The 20,150-nt window shown below is 45.3% G+C and overlaps 1 protein-coding gene and 1 long non-coding RNA gene across 2 annotated transcripts in view; one reads left to right on the top strand and one right to left on the bottom strand.

Moving 5' to 3' along the window:
• Nucleotides 1–863: 863 nt before the first annotated feature.
• On the bottom strand, nucleotides 864–1,907 carry LOC118164897. Its single transcript, XR_004749724.1, has 2 exons — nucleotides 1,582–1,907; nucleotides 864–1,454 (listed from the first exon to the last, which is right to left on the bottom strand). It is a non-coding gene; the product is annotated as an uncharacterized LOC118164897 (long non-coding RNA).
• An 84-nt stretch (nucleotides 1,908–1,991) lies between these two features.
• The window catches only part of ADAM17 (ADAM metallopeptidase domain 17), a 34,135-nt gene continuing 15,976 nt past the window's right edge, over nucleotides 1,992–20,150 (top strand). The window contains exons 1-6 of the mRNA XM_035322726.1: nucleotides 1,992–2,201; nucleotides 13,779–13,911; nucleotides 15,385–15,518; nucleotides 16,445–16,533; nucleotides 19,048–19,216; nucleotides 19,902–20,032. Of these exons, the coding sequence (XP_035178617.1) occupies nucleotides 2,099–2,201; nucleotides 13,779–13,911; nucleotides 15,385–15,518; nucleotides 16,445–16,533; nucleotides 19,048–19,216; nucleotides 19,902–20,032 (759 nt within the window). The 5' untranslated portion in view covers nucleotides 1,992–2,098. The remainder of the gene's footprint in view (nucleotides 2,202–13,778; nucleotides 13,912–15,384; nucleotides 15,519–16,444; nucleotides 16,534–19,047; nucleotides 19,217–19,901; nucleotides 20,033–20,150) is intronic.

Genomic DNA, 20,150 nt, shown 5'->3' with positions numbered 1-20,150 from the left:
TAGACAAAATGAACAATAACAGATTTGCAGGACTAGACAGCGTTCATTCAATAAACTCAAAGATACAATAATTGAAATTCTAACTGTGATGTACCTTCTAGCTTAAAACTTTCCTGGCATCTAAGGGGTGGATTGGATCAAATGTTACATCATACAAAAACTGATACCTGTACTACACATATTAGTAGCAACTAAACTTAATGCATACATGAGCAGGTAGGGGAAAAACCCATAGTTTTTTTCTAGGGAAAAGTCAGCGTGGGTTTTGCCAACATTACTTTTGTAAAGAGAAATCTTCTGTTCAAGCTTGGTATGGAATTTTCTGAAAATGTCAACAAGCATGTGGATAAGGAAGATCAGAGAGATACAGTTTGCTTACATTTCTAAAAGAGTTTCAACACCTTTTTTTTTTTTTTTTTTTTTTTTACCTAAGGCTCTTTTAAGGAGACTTAGCAATCATGGAATAAGAGAAAATCCTTGCATGGAGTAAAGTGTGGTTAAAAGATAGGAAACAGACTAAGTAAACAGCCATTTTTCACAGTGAAAGTAAGTCACCAACGGTCCTTCATATCTGTGTCCTTATACATAAATAATTTGAATATGGAGGTGAGAAATGAAAAGACAAATCCTCCTCATACCATGTTGTTCATGGAAGAAGAGGTGTGGCTGAGAAGAATTACAAAAATACCTTAAATACTCAGGGCTCAGTTACCCACCCTCATGCTCTAGCACATGTGAGACATCTTGGTTCTTGCACGGGATCTAATGGAGTCCCATGCCCTTCTGAAACCTCAGTGAGATACCCTATGTCACCTGAAGTAGAACTAGACACCTACACGTGGGCAACTGAATTGGGCCTTCAGTGACTGGCAATAAAGTGATTGTCAGTAACACAAGTGGTGAAAAAATGTTCTATGAGTAGAGTACTTATGACTCAGCAGACCATTGCACTTCAGGAGTGCAATCTTGGAAACTTAATAGGTACATTTACAACAACAGCAGCTCAGCGTTTAGTAGTGTTCAACAATGTATTAAACGTTAGAAATATTTAGGAAATACCTTGAGAACACAGAGAATAGTTATGCCACTTTCTAAATCCAATGTATGTTCGCAACGTGAACATTGTATGCATTTTCAACCCTACCATCTCAAACAGGACATGCGAGAACTGGAAAAGTTCACAGAACAGCAGCCTAACAGTGGCACGAAATGTCAGGTTGAAAGCAAAGTGATTCTTCCTACACTGACTACACTGTGGAACACCCTGCTGCAGGATGTTATGTGTACTGGGATCGTACACGTATCACAGTCAGCTGGACAAATTGCTGAAGGATACATACATTGAGAGCTGCCAAGCTAGATGTTACCTCTGATTTAGAGAGTCAACAGATGTAAATTGTTGTAAATTCCAAGCATTCTGCCAGGAGGCTTCACCAGCTCTTATCTTCCCATCACTGGAGACAAAAACAAACAAACAAAAACAGGAGACAAACACTCGTTTTTAGCAGTACGCTTGTCCTTATGAAAGGATGAGCAATTACATGCCAGAGCTATGTAAGTGTTTCAGGTTAACTAATGAACAGTGTGGCAAGAATCAGGATAGGTAGTATTTTTCTTCATTTCTGCCAAGCCCATCATCAGCCTCTAAAAACAGAAAATCAAGGCAACATTAAGCGGTGTACCACAGCACAGCTGTAACCCACACACCGCCCTCATGCACCTTCATTAACACAGGTGCTGTTTGCAAATATGCAGCCCACGGACCCATTGCGGTAGTGAGCACCGCAAACAGCCCTCAGTAACACACAAAACTAGGAAAGCCCTTCAGGTTCACTAAGGAGCGCTGCTATTACCTCCTACGAGCCCTAGGCAGGCGGTAGGCGATATTTGTGAGGGAGGCAGCGGGCGTCCTCCCACCTCCCGGCCCCTCACCCCGCCCAGCCACCTAAGATGGCGGCGCCGCCAGCCCCACAATGCCCCGCGCGGGCGGCCGCGCTTCCGGGTGCGGGCCCAGGATGGCGGCGGGGCCCGGCGCGGCGTGAGGGGGCCGTGAGGAAGCACGGGCGGGCTGGATGCGAAGGGAGGGAGGCAGGGAGCTATGAGGCTCCGGCTGTGGCTGCTCCCTGCCCTGCTGCTGCTGCTGCTGGGGGGGCCGGGCGAGCTGCAGGCGCTGGGGCGCCCGCCGCAGAGGCAGCGCTACGGTAAGGTGCGGGGCGGGACCAGCGGGGTCGGGGGGAGGGAGAAGGGAAGGGGCTGTGGGGCGGTGGCGGCCGGGGGGCTGCAGCCTGGCCCTGCTGGGGGCGGCGGGCGAGGCACGCCTGCTTCCACCGGGGGGTCGGTGGTGCCTGCAGAGCCGCCTTTTGTGGGACCGTGTTAGTCCTGTCAGTCCCACCTCGGCGTGGTTCCCTTCCCAACATGGAGTCATCAAGGTTGGAAAAGACCTCCAGATCATCTGCTCCAACCCTCCCCGTACCACCACTGTCACCACTGAACCATGTCCCCAAGCACCACGTCCAGCCTTTCCTTGAACACCCCCAGGGACGGATACTCCACCACCTCCCTGGGCAACTCATTCCAGTGCCTAACCACTCCTTCTGAGAAGAAATGTCTCCTCATTTCCAACCTGAACTTCCCCTGGCACAATTTGAGGCCATTCCCTCAAGTTCTGTCACTAGTTACCTGTGAGAAGAGGCTGACCCCCAGCTCCCCACAGCTTCCTTTCAGGTAGCTGCAGAGAGCAATAAGGTCTCCCCTGAGCCTCCTCTTCTCCAGACTAAGGAACCCCGGTGCCTTCAGCTGCTCCTCACAGAACTTGTGCTTCGCCAGCTTCATAGCCCTGCTCTGGATACGCTCCAGGGCCTTGATGTCCTTGTACTGAGGGGCCCCAAACTGGACATGGTACTCAAGGTGTGGCCTCACTAGAGCAGAGTAGAGGGGGACAATCACCTCCCTGGGCCTGCTGGCTACGCTGTTCCATAGCTGAAGGTGTCAAATGTGTGGTGGTGGGGACCTGTCAGCCTCTTTGAGGAGGTGAAGACCGTGTTGTCTTCATGCTGGAGGCCTGATAAAGAAATTTCCTTGCAGGAGTCTGTGTTATGCTAGAGCAGGATGATCACGTAAACGACTGCCCTTCGTAGCTCTGGTTGAAGAGTCACCGTTGCAGAGAGAGCCTGAAGCTATTGGAGCTGCATGTGACTTCCAGGAAGCTGAACATAGGAAGGCTATTTTATTTTACTTCTGTAACCTTACTTTTGCACCTAAACATTTACTTTAAGTTGCAAACTTCTGTCTGATGAGCAAAAGTCTCTCTCTGAACTGGCAGATGAGCTTGTGAGAGGCAGCGGTTGCTTGTTACCCAGTCAGATGCCATGTCTCCAGGTGGTGCTGCCCACGGTGACTGCTTCAAGTCCCCTTTCTTTGTTCAACTCTCTTTGACAGATATTGTGTCAGTCGTCCAGGCTGTACCTCTGTCCCACTCTCCCACACCTCAGGTTGACTTTTTGTTCTGTGCAGGCCACAGCAATTAGTCACTGCAGGAAGCAGGCAGGGGTAGGAAGCAGTGGATGTTCCAGGAAGTGTAACAGAAACACAACAAATACAGCATATCCCTTCAACTGCAGGCAGGCCTAGGGATTTCTTCAAGCAGAGTTTACATCTTGGACCATCAAATTTCGCAGCTTCTAAAGGAGCCATTTGCTATGAACTTGTGTGAGCTTTATCTGATGCCTTTTGTATTTTTGGCCTCCTTACCACCATGTCTGGGCTAAGAGCTTGTCAGTTTTATTAAGTAATGCATGGAGGAAAAACTCCTTTCTCCCGTTTCTTTCTGAACATTGTCTGTTTCTGTGGTTTCTGTTGCCAGCAATGGTGAATGTGCAACACAATTATTCATTTCCTTCACACTCTTCTTTCAAGTGGGAAGATCTCGGTCTGTGTAATAATTCTTAGCATGGGGAAAAAGTTCATGACTTAATTGGTCGTTGTTACCTCTGTGTATGCACCTTCTGTTTGTACTGGATTTGTATTTATTTGAGATACATGACTATGCCTGCAGGTAGTATTTGTGATACAAAGGCACCGTGGATTTATAATGATGAAGCATAGTGATGAATGCTTTTGGGTTTGTTTTCTTTCTGAGTAATTTTCTGCCCTCTCTTCTCGTTGAATAGTCACTCCAAGATATTTTTTTCTGAGTGGTGACAGCCATGCTGAAGTGCTTGTCACAAACATAGTGATGATTTTATTTTCTTGTGCGTTATTTTACACTTACTCCACCCTGATTTTCTTGAAGGATTTTGTTGTTCTCTCATTCAGTAAATTAAATCTACAGAAGCATTTTGTGAGGGAGCTTGTCTAAAACTTGTTACAGCCTGGGTATGTTTGATTAATAGCGTTACACTTATCCATACATTTCATCCTTTCAGAAAGCTAATAAATAGGCACTAATTCCATAGAGAGGTGGCATAGACCATTTCCTACTATCTTATTCAGCCACAAGTTGAGTAATTCACAGTTTGTCAGGGAAGGTGAGCATATTAAGCCCCTACGTGGTACCTGGAATGCTACTGGAAGTTGGTGCTCTTACACCTTTCAGTCTGCCAGGAGCAAGACCAATGGCACCGTACTTGCATGCCAGGATTAGTAGTTGACCAGTTTCATCTTTTCAGCTTGAGAACTCCTGGGTTAATACCTTCATGTTCTGTTGACTTATTGGTAATTTTACTGGCTTGTTGTAAAGCCCTTTTTCTTGAGCCTTTAACTGGAGGCAGTTCTTTAGATTCAGTCAAGACAAGGTTTCAGGGAGCGTTCTTAGTCTCCTCTGTGGTGAATGCAAAGGTGAATTATTCCTTTGGTACTGGCCTTTAGCATCCTTTCTTGGGGTCATCTTTGCAGCTTAGTTGTTTTACAGGCCCCTTTGAATATTTGTCTGTCTTGTTTCTCATTATAATAAAAGCTATTGCCAGTATTAGCTTTATGTCTTTGACAAGCCGCTCTTCAAAATATTTTCACCTACTTTTCTGTGGTTTTATGTTGACCTTTTGCTGGAGTTCTATCTTCCTAATCTTGTGCACAGCTCAATCTTCTAAAATATCCACTACCCTATCTTCTGATTTGTTCTGTTTAATCAAAGAGGTTGAGTTTTCTGGACTGAAATAATTCCGATTTCTGACAAGCAGTCTCTTTAATGAAGTTTCAAGGATTGTCATTTTGTGGTTAAGAACTTTCTTGCTTGTCTCTTCGAAAGTTCATACTTTTTCAGCAAGGACAAAGGATAGGGAAAAAACAGACTTTGACAAAAAATAGTATAAGTAGATGAAAAGATGGTGGTCATTTCTGATTTTGGGGTGGGCCTGTGTGGAGTCAGGAGTTGGACTTGATGTGATGACCCTCATGAGTCCCTTCCAACTCATGGTGTTCAGAGAGTCTCTACTAGTCAACACAATGACTTGTTATAGTTTTGCCTTTGAAAAATTAATGTTGCTTATCTTAATTTTTTCCCCTCTCCATTGTCCTTTATCTCTGGAAATAACCTTTTATAACCATTAAATATTTATGCTGCTTGTTGGAGCTCTGACATCTCTATGAAACAGGGCTTAATGGACTTGAAGAGAACAGCGGTGCATGTACCCGGCTTCGGTGTTGCCGAATGCATTGCTCTGTCTGAACCGCTTGAGTCTGTTTTACAGCACGGTGGTGTTACCAGTGAGCCGCCACTGCGCAGTGTGCATCTGGGATTGCCCAGCATGTGGTAAAAATCTGCCTTCACCTGTTCTAAATGAAATCTTTTAATCACAAACTAGGCAGGGAACTGACAGAAATGCAGCTGTTACTATCTGGGGCAGGTAACAGGCTTTGCATCATTCACTTCTACAATATAGAAAAGACCAGTAATAAAATCTGAGGCAGATAACTTCTGCTTGGGTTGGTTTTTTCTCCAGACTGCTGAAATACCAGACAGAACTCAAAATGAGCTGCATCAGCTCAAGTAGCGTCCCACTAGCAATGGTTCAGTACAAACCTTCATGACGTATCATGGACGATGGACATCACGTATCGTGGGCATGATGTATCATGGACGACAGTTTACAAGTTGTTGAGTGAAAAAACAACAAATGTCAGTGGGTATTCATGAACCAGCTGGGGAAGCTGAGTGATACAGAAGGTAGTGTAAAATCATGCACAGTTTAAAATTATACATCGCTGTTAGTGTGACAAAACGCAGGAAGTCCTTAAAGCCAAGAATATAACCATCTGCAAGGGACTTAAGGGGCTGGAAGTTTACCTCGGTGTCAGGAGCATGCAGTGAGGTAATTAGTGACAAAATCCTCATGTGGGATTAAACTTCGTCCTTCTGGACTGAAGTCTGTGCACTACAGACTACGGCAAGACCTAGGTAAGGGGCAAGGAACATAACTAATTTCACTACCGTGGTCTGCCATGTCTGTTCCTGTTTCTTACCCTGTTTAATATCCTTTCAAGCAAGACAGCTATTTTGGATCGAGCCGTCTTAGCCGTTTGTCTCCCGAAGCTGAAGTTCGGGTGTGTATCTCAGTGCACCGTGTGGAGGAGAATCCAAGAGCACGAAGACAAACAGCAGAGTGTTGCGGCGTGTGATGCCAGCCCGGGATGCTGTGGGATATTCCAGAGTCACTGCAGGCATTTATAGATGCAGTGGTTTCCACATGCAGCACTGCAGGCTCAGTAATAAAAATACAGTCTCCTGTTCACCTTGTCTCTAGCACAAGCAGGAAGTGCTTGATACAGACATAGCCTGCCATACTGAGCGTAAATTGTCAGTGGGAGTTTTTTGTGCCGTGCTTTGGTAGTTACTTCTGTAGTTTAATATGGAGATACTGATACATTTGGAGATACTGATACTGATACATTTAATATGGAGATACTGAAGTACTTTCTCTGGTTTGTTTTCTCTTGTTTGTGTGAATCAGTTCATGTTTCAATTTCCAACTGGATAAGAAAGAAAATGTGATAACAGGGCAAGGGGTAACACTTTTAAACTAAGAGTAGATTTAGATTAGATATAAGGAAGAAATTCTTTACCCTGAGGGTGGTGAGGCACTGGCACAAGTTGCCCAGAGAAGCTGTGGATGCCCCATCCCTGGAGGTGTTCAAGGCCAGGCTGGATGGGGCTCTGGGCAACCTGGTCTGGTGGGAGGTGTCCCTGCCCATGGCAGGGAGATCGGAAAGAAGAGATCTTTAAGGTCCCTTCCAACCCAGGCCATTGTATGAAAAAGTAAAATACTTCTTTGCATTCAAGTGTATTTTTGGTTGGTTGGTATTCTTTCTTTTATCCCACAGTAAAAACTGACAACTTCAGTGGTGCAGTTCATGGCCGATAGCATGAGCTCCTCTCAATTTCACCCTTCTACTACTTGGGATTTTTTTGTGTGTGCAAAAACCCCAGCATGGCTTTCTGCTCGGAGGTTAGAAGGGCCGAGCAAGGACGTGCGGCCAGCCCGCTCAGCAGAGTTCTCCCGACTAAGCTCTTAAAGTTACACCAGAATTTAATTATGCATTTAATAGTCGGTAGAGATTTATATCTGAGATAGAAGTTTATATTTAACATCTGCTAGAAACAGGTTGATTTAATTATTGTTTCCCCGCCAGATTTTATATAAACCCCAGGAGTTTGCCCCTTTCCCAGATCGATCAAGGGACGTTCTTTCTTAGAGTAGCCTGGCTCTTGGGTAACCTTTTACTGCACATGGCAGAGAGCTGTGCGTCCTGCTGTGCGTGGCATCCAAGCCGTCCTTACAGGATTCGTGTGCAGCTTGCTCGTTTTGGGGATTTTCTGCAATACCAGTGGTTCTGATGGTCTTCCTGGTGGCTGTCATCCTTGCAGATATGTGACCTTACTGCTTGTCAGCCTGCAGCTTGCCCACTTTTTAGCCCTTATTTGTGTTTTTCATGTCCTAATCTCAGTTCACAATATCCTTCCTTGTCTTCCTGTGATACTCTTAATATGCACTATTGGTACTTTTTTTTTCCTCCTTGAAACTTGTGTTTTTAACCTATGTTGCTCATGGACTGAGGGGTGAGAGGAGAAGGCAGATCTTGCAGAGAGGTGCCCATAGCAGCTACCTACTCAGTTCTGATCCACAATTAATGCAGTGTTGAACAAGTACGTGGCATCCCTTGCAATCCCTGATTTCATTTTTCATCTTTCAGACTGTTGCTGAAGCTGCCAAGCTCTGCCCCTCAGTACTAGCGATTGCCTTGAATTTTGGAAGGCCCCATCTGAGCGAGTGCCAAGCCATATCCCAAAGGAGAAGAAATGCAGCCAGGCAGGGAGAAGCGGGTTGGTCTCACCAGGGTAGCCCAGACAGTAACTGGTCTCTTCCCAGAATCAGCTCCGCTCAAACTCTTTTTTTTGAAGCAGCAGGATTTTGTGGCGTGGAGTGTCTAAGCTCAGTAGTGAGACAGTTTTTGGAGAGGCAGACAAATGATCTCTTTCCAGAGAAGACTACATCCTGTGACTTGGCTCTTCTGGTCTGCAGGATATATGAAAGCAGTGGGATTTTTTTTTTTGGTACTGTTTCTTTTTGGAGCATCACGTCACATGATGCTGTTCTGGTTTAAGATGGGGCAGCTGTGTTGCCTTTGTTTCACTTTGAATGTGAGGACATTAGTTCAGGGGGCTTCCTTATTTTTGTAACGTCAATATTTGAGCAGCATATTGCATTTTTTTTCCTCCAAGAAGTACTCTCTGCTTTCGCAGATAAGACAGATTGAGTTATTAAATCAAGCAGATCAAACAATAAATGCTGCTCCTCGCTGGTCCCCAGGTAAGATGTGTTCAGTGAAGGAGAATGACGTCGAGGTTGGCAGTGTTTGAGGTACCACGTAGAAGCCACCGGGGTATTCGGCTGTGTTCACAATAACCAGAAACAGCGATTTAATGAGCTGTGTGGTTTCTGCTAAATAAAATTAGCGCACTTCTGGATATGTACTGTCCAGAAACAGATTAATATGTTACTGTAGGGAAAAACTGAGGCCGTGTAAAGGTACAGCTGTGTGAATAATTTTCCTGAGATGAGCTAAAGGAGGGTTGTAGGTCGCTGGCTTTTCCACGGCACCCACCGCTGGGCACTTCTGCGAGTGCCAGGCGTGTGAAGGAGTTTCAAACTGCAGGCAGAGCACACCGCAGGGTAGCTGCTGGCTGGTAAGGCCGCCTGCCTTCCTTCCCAGCACAACGTCTGCGTAACCGTACCCCGAGGCTTCGTCTGCACCGCGCCGGTGACTAACTGAAGGCAGGCACTTTGTTTTTCTGATGTGGCTTAGCCAGTTTGCTGCAGCTGGGATCGATTCAGAAACGCGCCTTTTGAGCCGTTCGGCAGTGCTGATGTGGCTGGCCGGGTCTCACCAACAAGTTTGTCTAGAAATGTGTCTGTCGCGCTGTGCTTGGGGAGCAGGCTGAGGCACACGCAGCTCCTGCACTGAACCTGCTCCTCACACAGATTCTCCTGCTCACATACATGTCGTGAGCAGAACAGCAGGCACTGCGCTGGAAACAAGGAAACGTGATTTATCCAAGCCATGGGGAGCAAGCATGGGATGAGGCTGCTTCAGTTCACTTTATTTTCTGTCTCTGGCAATGGCTCCGTACCAGATGTACCTAACAGTGCATCTAATGGACGATTATGGAACAGCTTTCCCCCAGCTGGATCTCCTCATCGTGTCCTCTTCATTAACAGTTCCCTGAAAGCAGAGTAAACTCTTAAGAGAAGGCTCCTGTAGACATTTAGGCATGACAGCATCACCTCCTGATGGATGAGGCTCGTGCTGCAGGCTAGCAGCCTCCTGCACAGCCATCAGCGGCCCGCTGTCACCGCAAGCACAAGGGCAGCTCTTCCACCTGGGGTGCTGGAGGCTTGTTTCAGCTCGGGTGGTGCAGGTTGGAGAGACTCCAGGCTGCGTTTCTTGGTCAGGATTAGACTGTGAGGTAGAGCTGAGGTGGCTCTGTTTGGTTACTGTGCTTTTGTGTATGAAGAGGAATAGCACTGGACGGTTTAATGAAGAATGTGGAGCCCTTCAGCCATTCAGTCATTGCCCAGCTGAATTAGAAGTGTTATTAGTGAGCTGCTGACCAGCTTTTGAGAGTACCCAGGTGGTACGAAATACAGGCTAGAGCCCTTTTCAGGCTTGGAGGTACCATTGATGTAAAATCCTCCCTGAGTGTGCTTGCTGTGCTCGTTCCAGGACTACTCTCTCCAGGCTTATCTCCCCATCCCTCTCCCTTTCCGCACCAGATTTATTTGTGGTTTTATTGCTTTTGGGATGGTTGGAGAAGCAATATCCATAATCAGTCCTGCAACCTCCTCTGATCCTCTTGTGGTCACTTAATTCCTGAAGGTAACATCTTAAAATACTGCTGGATCTTGTGTTTTAACCAGAGATATTTTCTATCATCAGATAACAGTGAGGAGGATTTTCAGGATATTAATTGCATCTTCTGCTTTAAAACTTGACGTTTCTCGAAAAGCTTAACCTTTGAATGAATAATGCAACTCAGAAGAACGCTTCTGACGTGGCTGACTTGCCACATTCACTTGCTGCTTTCAGGGCAATGGCCTGGGCATGAGATCATGGCAATTTGCTGTTCTGCTTCTGAAAGCCAGGGTGGCTGGAGGAAGATGCCATTGGTGTTTGACTTGGTAGCTGAACGCTTGGACAGAAACCTCCTCCTCTTTAACAAATACACGGTGGCTTCCAGCTCCACTGAGCTGTTGCCCAGCACATTCTTGAGCTCTGTGCTGGTGGAGGAGCCTGATGCAATGCCCACTGGCCCATAATTTCCTTAAAAGATACTTTCCTGTGTTAAATTGCAAAGCCTGGGGGCAGTGGACTTCTAGCCTTAAAATGAAGTGAAAGAAAACGAGGGAAAACAATGGTGAGTTCAAGGTTACCAGCAGAGGAATCCTCAGCTGTGGATTTGGGATCATCATCTTTGTCACCGGCGTTCTTTCCCAGTTCCTCTTACAAACCTGAGTGCCTTGTGTGTATCTTGGGGAGTTCTCCCCAGGAGAGAAGATACCATCAACTGAAGGCTGACTGTCACAAAATAATAAAAAATGAATAAGCATTGGGGTTATCAGGATGAAATGACGGTGTCCTTCTCCAAAAAGAGAGGACTGCAGCAACCTTGGAGGGGACCGAAGGGAAGGAACCGCAGGAAGGCGGTTGGGGAAAACCTGAGTCAGCTCAATGCTGTTGCAGCCCATAGGGAACGACTCTTGGACCACGGTGAAGATACTGAAGAAGGAATGCCAGACAGATTGTTACACTTGAATAAAAAGTACTCATCTGTGTGATTGCTGTGGCTGCCCTCCACAGACTGCCGTGCAGCTGGCCTATGTGCAGTTCTGCATTGTGTTGGAGACGACGACACTTCATCTTTCATGCTTAATAAGCCATGGACAGGGATTCATTTTCACAGCACGAAAACTTAACAGAAAAATCTGGGTTTGAGTGTGTTACAAGCAGATTGTTTCCACCTCTGCCTGATGCCCGGATCAGTTCACAGATTTTTGTCTAGCAGCAGCATGTCCTAGAAGCTAATTACACGTCGCAAGTAAAACGAAAAGCAAACACATTTCGGAAGGGTGAGAGGAAATGTTAACAAGAGCTTTCTTGTTTCGGTGGTGCAGGAACTAGGAGTGTCCCCTGCTGCGTTCCTTGCTTTGAGAGGTCTCTTACTCATCTCCAGCAGCTCCCTAGCTCTTGCCCTTACCCCGTTTGCCGTGTCTCTGGAAGGCATTTCCCTTTCCAGGCGGGTGTGTGTGTGTGTGCTGGGGCGGAGCAGGACTTCGGAAGTTCCCTTAGCCTAGCAAATAAAGAACCTGATTTCTTTAGCAGGCTTCTCAGGGCTCCTGCCACAAAACCGAGACGCAAGTTGTTCTGCCTGGCTCTAACGGCAGCTGCCTCTTGCTTTTTTGGCATGACTTTCCCCCGGTTTGGGGCTGTGCTTTGCACACTGGGGTGGAAAGCAGTGCCAGTCGTCGTGTTTTGCAGCTGGGGTTGTGCCTCTGGGGCTGACCTTGCGCTTGGCGAGTCCCCGTGCGAGTCCCCGAGCAGCGCGGCGGTGGGACCACGCCTCTCTTGCTTCCTGGCCCACATACCTCAAATGTGTCGTGAGCCGGCGTTTGGCATCCTGCGTATCAGCGCTGGCTCTAATTGAGGGGTCTGCTTTCGCTGGGTGTGTGGAAAGGATCTCCCATTTAATTAAAAAGAGTCGAGGACTAGGCAGTTTAATGAGGTTTGTTCCTAATTGATTCTCCCTGCCTCTCCCTACCCTCCCTCCTCCCAAGTGGATGTGGTTGAGAGAAGGTGCTGTACCAAAAGCTGTGAGATATAATAGGCTTTTTAAAGAAAACAGATATTTGCTTTTTTATTTTGTAAAGTATTTTCTCCCTGTGGTGAAGCAGCGAGCAGGCGATGAAGGCACCTGGCACGTAGGATGGAAAAACACACCGCAGAGGAAGGTGGTGGAAACCACCTTATATTGCTTTTGCATATAATCCCAGAACTTGGTAATCGATTGCAGGTGCTCTCGACCTGCAAGGGTTGTAAACAGAAGTCAGGAAACTGCAACCATGCTGCCCTTCCTGTGTTGCTAAACGGCAGGGGAGGGGCGGCTCGCTCTGGAGCAGCCTGGGAACCGAGGCCTTGTGGCTTCTGGGGCAAGAAAGCGCAGATGTCTCGCCTAGCTGTCAGCAGGCTGGTGGCTGGGGAGGATGTGCCTGTGCTGGCGTGGCCCGGTGCAGGGCTGAGAGGCGTGTGAGAAGCTTCTTTTTTTCGTTCAGCTCCCCCCTTGCAGTGTACACGAGCGTGCATACGCTGATGGTTTGTCCTCCCTGCTGTCTTCCTCGTGAAATGCGAAGTGAGATGCTTGCACTGGCCAGGACTTCAGTGGTACTCCTGTTCCTAAAAGCTGCTTTGGGCTCTAGGTTCCTTCCACCTTCGATATTCGCTGATTTGGGGTTAAGTGATGGTGATGAGTGTCAGGTTTTCAAAACAAAAGGAATTATTTCAGGGCTTGCACTGGTCTGAGCTTCAAGTTGACAGCCTTGGCGTGTTGCACACAAGCCAGTAAAACCTTAAAATGTAATAAAATGCATGAGGTTACGTGGCTGGGTGGTGTAAGGCAGTCTCTGAAGAGGCTTTTGTGTTCTGAGGAGGGAAATCAGAGGAGTGTTCTGGATGGTTGGGGGCTGGGGAGCATGGAGATGCCCCCGTGAGGTGTCTGGCTGGTTATTTCTGATGAATTAAGCTATGCAATCATCAATTTTCTGGCTACTGTTGGACAGAAAGGTGGTAACCGCAGTCCTGACCTGCAGGGAACTTGGCAGAAGTTTCCTCAGTTAAATTATTTAAAATTGTTGTAGGGAGCAGCAGGCGAAGAGGGAAAGCTGTTCTTCCCAGAGCAATGGGGAATGCTCTCCCTGACTTGGTTTCCAGGAGGCAGCCAGGGAGGGCGTGAGCTCTGCGCAGCCATAGCAGTAAAAATGATGGCTTAGTTGCTCTAAAGCTGCTGAAAGATGTGAAATAACTTTTTGCTTCTCCATCTCTGACCGCGTCTCGTTTCATGCTCTGATTTCTACGTGACTGCACAAAAGGCATCTTCGCAGAAATGTACAGTGGTTTTCCTGAAATTAGAGCAAACTGTGATCCTGCTACAGGAGGCTCGATTTTGCTGCTTTATGTCTGCATTTGTGAAAGAGCTCCTCAAAATTATCAAACTTTCTCTGTTGTTTTTCCAGACGCGGTTGAATCCATGCTCTCAGACTATGACATCCTTTCTCAGTCCAGCATCCAGCAACACTCGCTGAGGAAGAGAGACCTCCAGCCTGAGACACACGTAGAGAGGCTCTTAAGTTTTTCAGCCCTGCAAAGGTAATTAAATCATCAGCAATGAGATAGCGTAACATTTTCCTTCAGTTGGCGATGAGTAAGACACAATTCCAAACACAGACGTAGTTACTGTGTTTTCTGTCATGACTGGCCAGTTCTTTTTAAGTTACTGAACTGCATGGCTGTGGGAGTGACTTCAGAGAGGCTCAGAGGACACACAAAAGTATGTCAGGTTCCATTGTATCGCTCTGTTGGCTGAAATGCCATTCATCTAAGACTTCTCTTGCTTTGTTCTTAGCTTTTTTTTGTTCTTAGGTCTTTTTCTTAAGCTTAGTTTTGTGTAGGTTATTTCCACTTATTGGGATGGATTCCACTTTTACCTCATCTTGGCAATCTTGTGTTTGACTGATTCTTGAAAATCTCTGCCTTCAATCTGGGGAGAGTGTGTGTCATGTTGCCAGAGAGATATTCCCCCCACCCAGAGGTCTGATCCTGTTCCTACCATGTGTAAATTCTGCATTTGATTAGAACTCTACTTTAATGAGATGGGAATTACAAGCACTGGGGGAAAAATATGGTAGAGAAAGCAGGCATGAAAGTTTTAGAGATTCTATTCAGTCTCATACAAGTCCCTTACAGGTATCTGAGTGCTGAAATTGTGAATTTGAAATGGGGGAGGTGAGAAGAACATTTTGTGTTAACGAGTGTAGGTTGGTTTTGTTCCACTGACATCTTTTGTCTACTTTGTTCTCATGAGCCTTCCTCCAGCTGTCCCCTACAACTACAACTGTCATGCAAGTTGTATTTATGGGGTTTTGTCTCTAAATGCTGGGGGTTAGTTTTTAAGTAGCAATTATAAAAGGTTAACAGGATCAGATGTTGTCTGGCTGTCCCTGTCTTGCCCTGCCTTGTGCACCCTGACTTCATAGTGAGGTTGCACTGCACCAAATACTTGCAATACTGCCAGTGATGATTACAGAATAATCATAGGGGGACATACCAGAAATCTTTGACCCACAGACCACAGAAGGCATGAGCCAATGTGGATCCTTTCCTGAGTTGGTCTCCACTCTTTGCGATAGCCTTGAGTGTTTGGGACATGCAAAAATCTAGAGTTCAGATTTCTGCTTATGGTTTCTGACCGTATTCTTTTAGAAAACAAGAGCTTTAATATAATTTAACTTAAAACAGGTGAGCAGATTCCCTGGTCTGATTTGCTTTAGGTCAGATACGTTAGCAGTGGCTGGTTTTGCTTGAATGCGCATGGAGAAGGTGCATCATGAGCAAAGCACGACTTGTGGATTTTTTTTAATTTAACATCTTTAACACTTCAAAAAACCTCTATAAACTGCTAACAATTTACAGTTATAAAGTACATAATACGTATTTTTGTAGTTTGTTTATCACAGTTGATGCTTTCTAATTCTTTTGGACCTTCAGTAAAATGGAAGCTGTTTCTGTTTCTCTTGTGTGTATAGTTTGCTTAAAAATAAATGAAAGTAACTTCTTTTACAGGCACTTTAAATTATACTTAACTGCAACTGCTGAACACTTTTCAGAAAAATTTCAAGCATTAATTGTGGATGGTGAAGGCAAGGAAAAGGAGTACCGTGTTCAATGGCAAGACTTTTTCACTGGACATGTCGTTGGTTAGTATGGACTAGGCTGTGTGTCAGTGCTGAGAATGCACAGCTGGGCTCTTGGCCAAAGTAAATGGTATATTGCATTCGTTTTCATCAAATATGGTTAGGAGGAATAAGTAGAAATTATTCTTATTCTCATGCCACTGTGTTTTTTCTGGTGTTTTTTGTTGGTGGTTTTTTTGTTGTTGTTGTTTTGCTCTTTTTGTTGTTCTTAAGCTGTTGCACCAAGCTCCTAAGATTGGGCTCTTCTATTCAGTTTGGCAGAGTGTGAAGATAAAATTTGCCCGCTCAGTACCTTGTGATTTTATTTTTAATTGTTGAAGACGATAATAGTGGCTTTAATTCCACCTGGAATTTGGGGTTTAAATACTTCTTGTCACAGAATGCAAAACCCAGGTAGTGGCGATGCAGTGTTGCCCAGTTTATTATATTAAACTACTTCAGTGGCATTCTTTGGAGGTTCTTTTCTGGAGGGAAGGGGTGTCGTGCTCCACTTTAGTCTACCATTAATACTTCCGCTAAGTTGTTTTGATTTTTATGTCGCCCGTGTGATGTGGTGAAAGCCTCTTCCACTGGAATGCAGGCTGACGCCGTGAAATTGCTGTCTGGTAGTGGTGGGATCCAAGCTGCGTACGTTGGCAGAAGTATTCTGTGTCCTTTTATTAATCCTCAGAGCCTGATGGCAACACTACCTGAAAATTAGCAATTAAATCCAAGACTTAATACTTATGACCACTGGGAAGTTAAGGTTGAAGAGAGAGTGCTTGTTCTCTCTTTTATTTTTTTAAACTGCTCGGTATAGTGTTCTCCAGAGACTGAGGAGGTTAATTTGCCTTGAAATATATATTAAAAAACAAAAATAATCATGAAATTGTTGCCTTTGTAGGAATGCAAGCAAATAGAGCTGATTTGTTTTTTTTTTAATTTTAAAGGGGAGCATAATTCCAAGGTTGTGGCACATATTGGGGATGAAGACTTTACAGTAAGGATCAATACTGATGGAGAAGAATACAATATTGAGGTATGCCTTACTGTTGAAAGCAATATTCAGACAATCAGCTCGTTCTCCTGTGGGTGTTTCTAGCTAGTCACAGCGACACCTCTGTAGCTCAATATAGGCTTGGTGGTGGTGTTTGTTTTGTGGTGAATAGGGAGGTGGCAGAAACATGTGAAACCAATTTGACTTTGTGTTGAATTTTATTAGTGAGTGCCATCCTGTGATATTTGCATATTTTAGATATGTCAGGGAGGAGGTAGGTCTTTCAGAAACAGGAGTAGATAACATTAGTGGTGATCATGTTCTTCAGAATAACAAACAATGCAGCCTTTGGAGCAGAGTTGAGGTTTGAGATCTTCAAAATTTTGCCTTTGCTAGGTCTTGGAATTTTTCCCATTCTTTGAGCTTTGTTTAAAAAATGTGCTTTTTTTTTTTCCATGCTCCATCGTTTATTTTTTTCCCCCTGTTTTCATTGTGTTATTTTAAACTATTGGTTTAAAAAAAATCAATAAATAAATTAAAGACTATCCTAACGACTTGTTCAGAGCAGTTTATTCCCAGACACAAGCTGTATTAGAATGGCTCAATAACAGTAATTATGGCTAAATGTTATATGGGTACTGCAATCCTCTCCAAACCAGAGGACATTCAGAATTATAGGTAAGCCTGAGAAACCCAGTCCTACTCATATAAAAATGTGACTAGAATACCCAAACCACTCTACTTGTGCTTTGCTCTGAGAGCATGTAGAAGCTGCTTGTGATTGAAAGCAGTTTTAGCGTTTGTGGTCCAAGAATAATGTAAGCGTGTCTCAGTTTCCAGTGCAGCTCCTTACTCTGCCATGGCTGCTCCTTACAGCTGTGTCTGAACAGCTAAATAAAGGTAGGCAGAGGCATTGAGGCCGTAGCTTGCCCGTGCTGCCTGGCTGTTGGCATCCCTGGGTGTGGTGGTTTTGCCCAGCTGGGCAGCTGAGCTCCACCACAGCCACTCTCTCCTCCTCAAAGGGGAAGGGGGAGAAAATATGATGGAAAGGGCTCAAGGGTTGAGGTAAGGACAGGAAGATCACTCCATAATTTTCACCATGGGCAAAACAGACTCAGCTAGGGAGATTAATGTAATTTATTGCCTATTACGAGTGGACTAGAACAGTAAGAAACCAAAAAGCAAACTACAGCCACCTTTCTCCCATCCACCCTCTTCAGCCTGCTCCGCCAGCAACTGTGCTACAGCATTTTTCCTTTTCTGAAGTCTGTTCTCACAAAGGTGCAAACAACATCACTTACTGGTTCGGCTCTGGCCAGCGGCAGGTCCCCCTGGAGCCAGCTGAAACTGGCCCTTTTCTAACACGGGGCAGCTGCTGGATTCTTCTCACAGAAGCCACCCCTGCAGCCCCCCGCTAACAAAAACCTTGCCACATAAACCCAACACACAGGCAGCTTTGGCCCCCAAGTAACCTGAGGTCGTGCCTGCGTGTGGTCAGAGTTGGTAGGTGCCAGAGGATGTTCCCAACAGGTAGTATGGACAAAGGGGCACCATTGTTGCCTTCCTTTACTTCACAGCCCTCACTGTTTGGAAAAACTGGGCCTTCATGTAAATCCCTAATGCCCTCCTGCCTTACCCGAGGGCATGGGGTGTTTGCCCTCAGTTCTGCACCACCGATGTGTATGGCTGCTGGCCTGGCACAGCCGTGGTGTTTCAGGACCTTATTGCAGTGAACTGAAATTAATCGTTAGCTATCACAAAGAAATAGTTGTCTGGAGTTCAGAGAGCACTGCCCAAAGCCCAGGGGAGACTGAGAGCCAAGTAGTCTGCAGGGGAGTCTTGGAGCCTGGGTTGCTTGGCCTTGCCCAAAGAACTGCCTCTGGGTGGGCTGCGTTTGGTGGTGGTGCTGTAGATGTTACTTAGAGATAATAATAGGGATGTGGCACTAGAAGCAGACGATGTTCAGCACGCAACTGCTATACAGTTAGCTGCTTATATTGGGATTTTGAGGTTTTCTTTGATTTTTTGAGAAATTTTCACTCACTTACAAGCGATGTATGAATGTTGAAGACTCTGCTCCAGTGGTGTTCTGGTGCACACCTACGTATCGTCTCTTAGCTTAGATAACTCTTGTGCCCCCAGTCAGCGTGTTTGTTGGCATGTTCCAGATAACTCCTCCTGAGCTGTGCCAGTCTTAATACTGCACTGGAACAGAGAAGGTTGAGATGCCTCCTCAGATTGCTTTTATTCAGGAGGGAAAGAAAAATTCCCTTCTACGGCTTTATCAGATGGCTGCTGTTGCTCTGTTCAGATGTCCTTAGATCTTTAGATGCCCGTGTAGCATAAACTGAATTCAGCTGACTTTCTTGGGAGTGTACTTCTGCTGCTAAACTTATCTATAGGCATGAAATCATTATAGTCCAATTTATGTGAGTATGTGGAGAAAAGCTGTGGAGACTTGGCTGAGTGTATATATATATATGTATGTATTTTACTTAGTCTTTACAATCACTGTGTTCCTAACTACCTGCATTTCTGCTGCTCTTGTGCTGTCAGCCACTGTGGAGATTTATAGATAACGAGCAAGATGAAAGACTGCTGGTCTACAGATCTGAAGATATTAAAGATTTCTCACGATTGCAATCCCCCAAAGTGTGTGGTTATTTAAAGCTGGACGAAGAAGAGCTGTTGCCAAAAGGACTGGAAGATAGCAAGCAAAATGAAGGTGAGCATCCATACCCTGCAAGAGCAGAACCTTTGAGAGCTTGAATTCAGTTTGTGTAGGCAAGTAAGGTCACAACCTAGGCAATAATCTGTGTTGTCCCTTCTAGTTTAACTCTTTAAAGTCACTGGAGGAAAAAAGCACCACTTATTTTCATGCCCTCTTCCCTGCCCCACACCCAGATAAATCCAAAATGATGAAAGGAAGGAACTTGGCACTAGTGTAGGTAGGCTTTTGAAGGTAAATGTTAAAACATTTCATTCAAAATGTTCATTCTTCTGTGCCCTGGGAGCTGTTTGGCATCTGTGGCCACTCCAAGAATCCAGCTTGAGCTATGATGAGTTTTTGAGAGCTGTGAATCCCTCTTTCCTCTATTTTCTACCCCTCAGCAGGGATGGGGATAATGACTGGGGACAGGAGCAAGAGAGTTAGGACTGAGGTGATGACCATACAAACTCTGTAGGTACATCTATTGAATAACTAAATTTCCTTACTGTACATTCCACACCTTACAACAAGTTTGAGGACTGTTATGAAGACAAAACTTAAGAGTTGTGCCCTCCCCACCTCCCCCAAAATAAAACAACCAAAACCCATCCAGACTCGTGTTCAGGTTTTAAATATGGGTAATAGATGTAGCTGTAGACAGCTAATTGTTTATTTAATTGTATTTAAACATTCACATTAGCAAGCGTCTACCGGAAGAAAAGAGCCATGCCAGAGAGCTCCAAAAACACGTGCAAGATGTTGGTAGTGGCAGACCATCGTTTCTTCAAGTACATGGGCCGGGGGGAAGAGAGTACCACTATAAACTATTTGGTAAGTAAATATGCCCTGTTACAGTTCGTTGGAGTAAAAGGGGAAAAAATGTGATTCAGTAGTTACAGCAGCGTACTGCTTATACTGCTTTTCTGCAGCAAATATATTTACATCATGC

This window comes from Oxyura jamaicensis, chromosome 3 (genome assembly GCF_011077185.1).
Source record: "Oxyura jamaicensis isolate SHBP4307 breed ruddy duck chromosome 3, BPBGC_Ojam_1.0, whole genome shotgun sequence".
Classification (NCBI taxonomy): domain Eukaryota; kingdom Metazoa; phylum Chordata; class Aves; order Anseriformes; family Anatidae; genus Oxyura; species Oxyura jamaicensis.
Note: the sequence above shows the minus strand (reverse complement) of the source record. Positions and strands in the feature narration are given on the sequence as shown.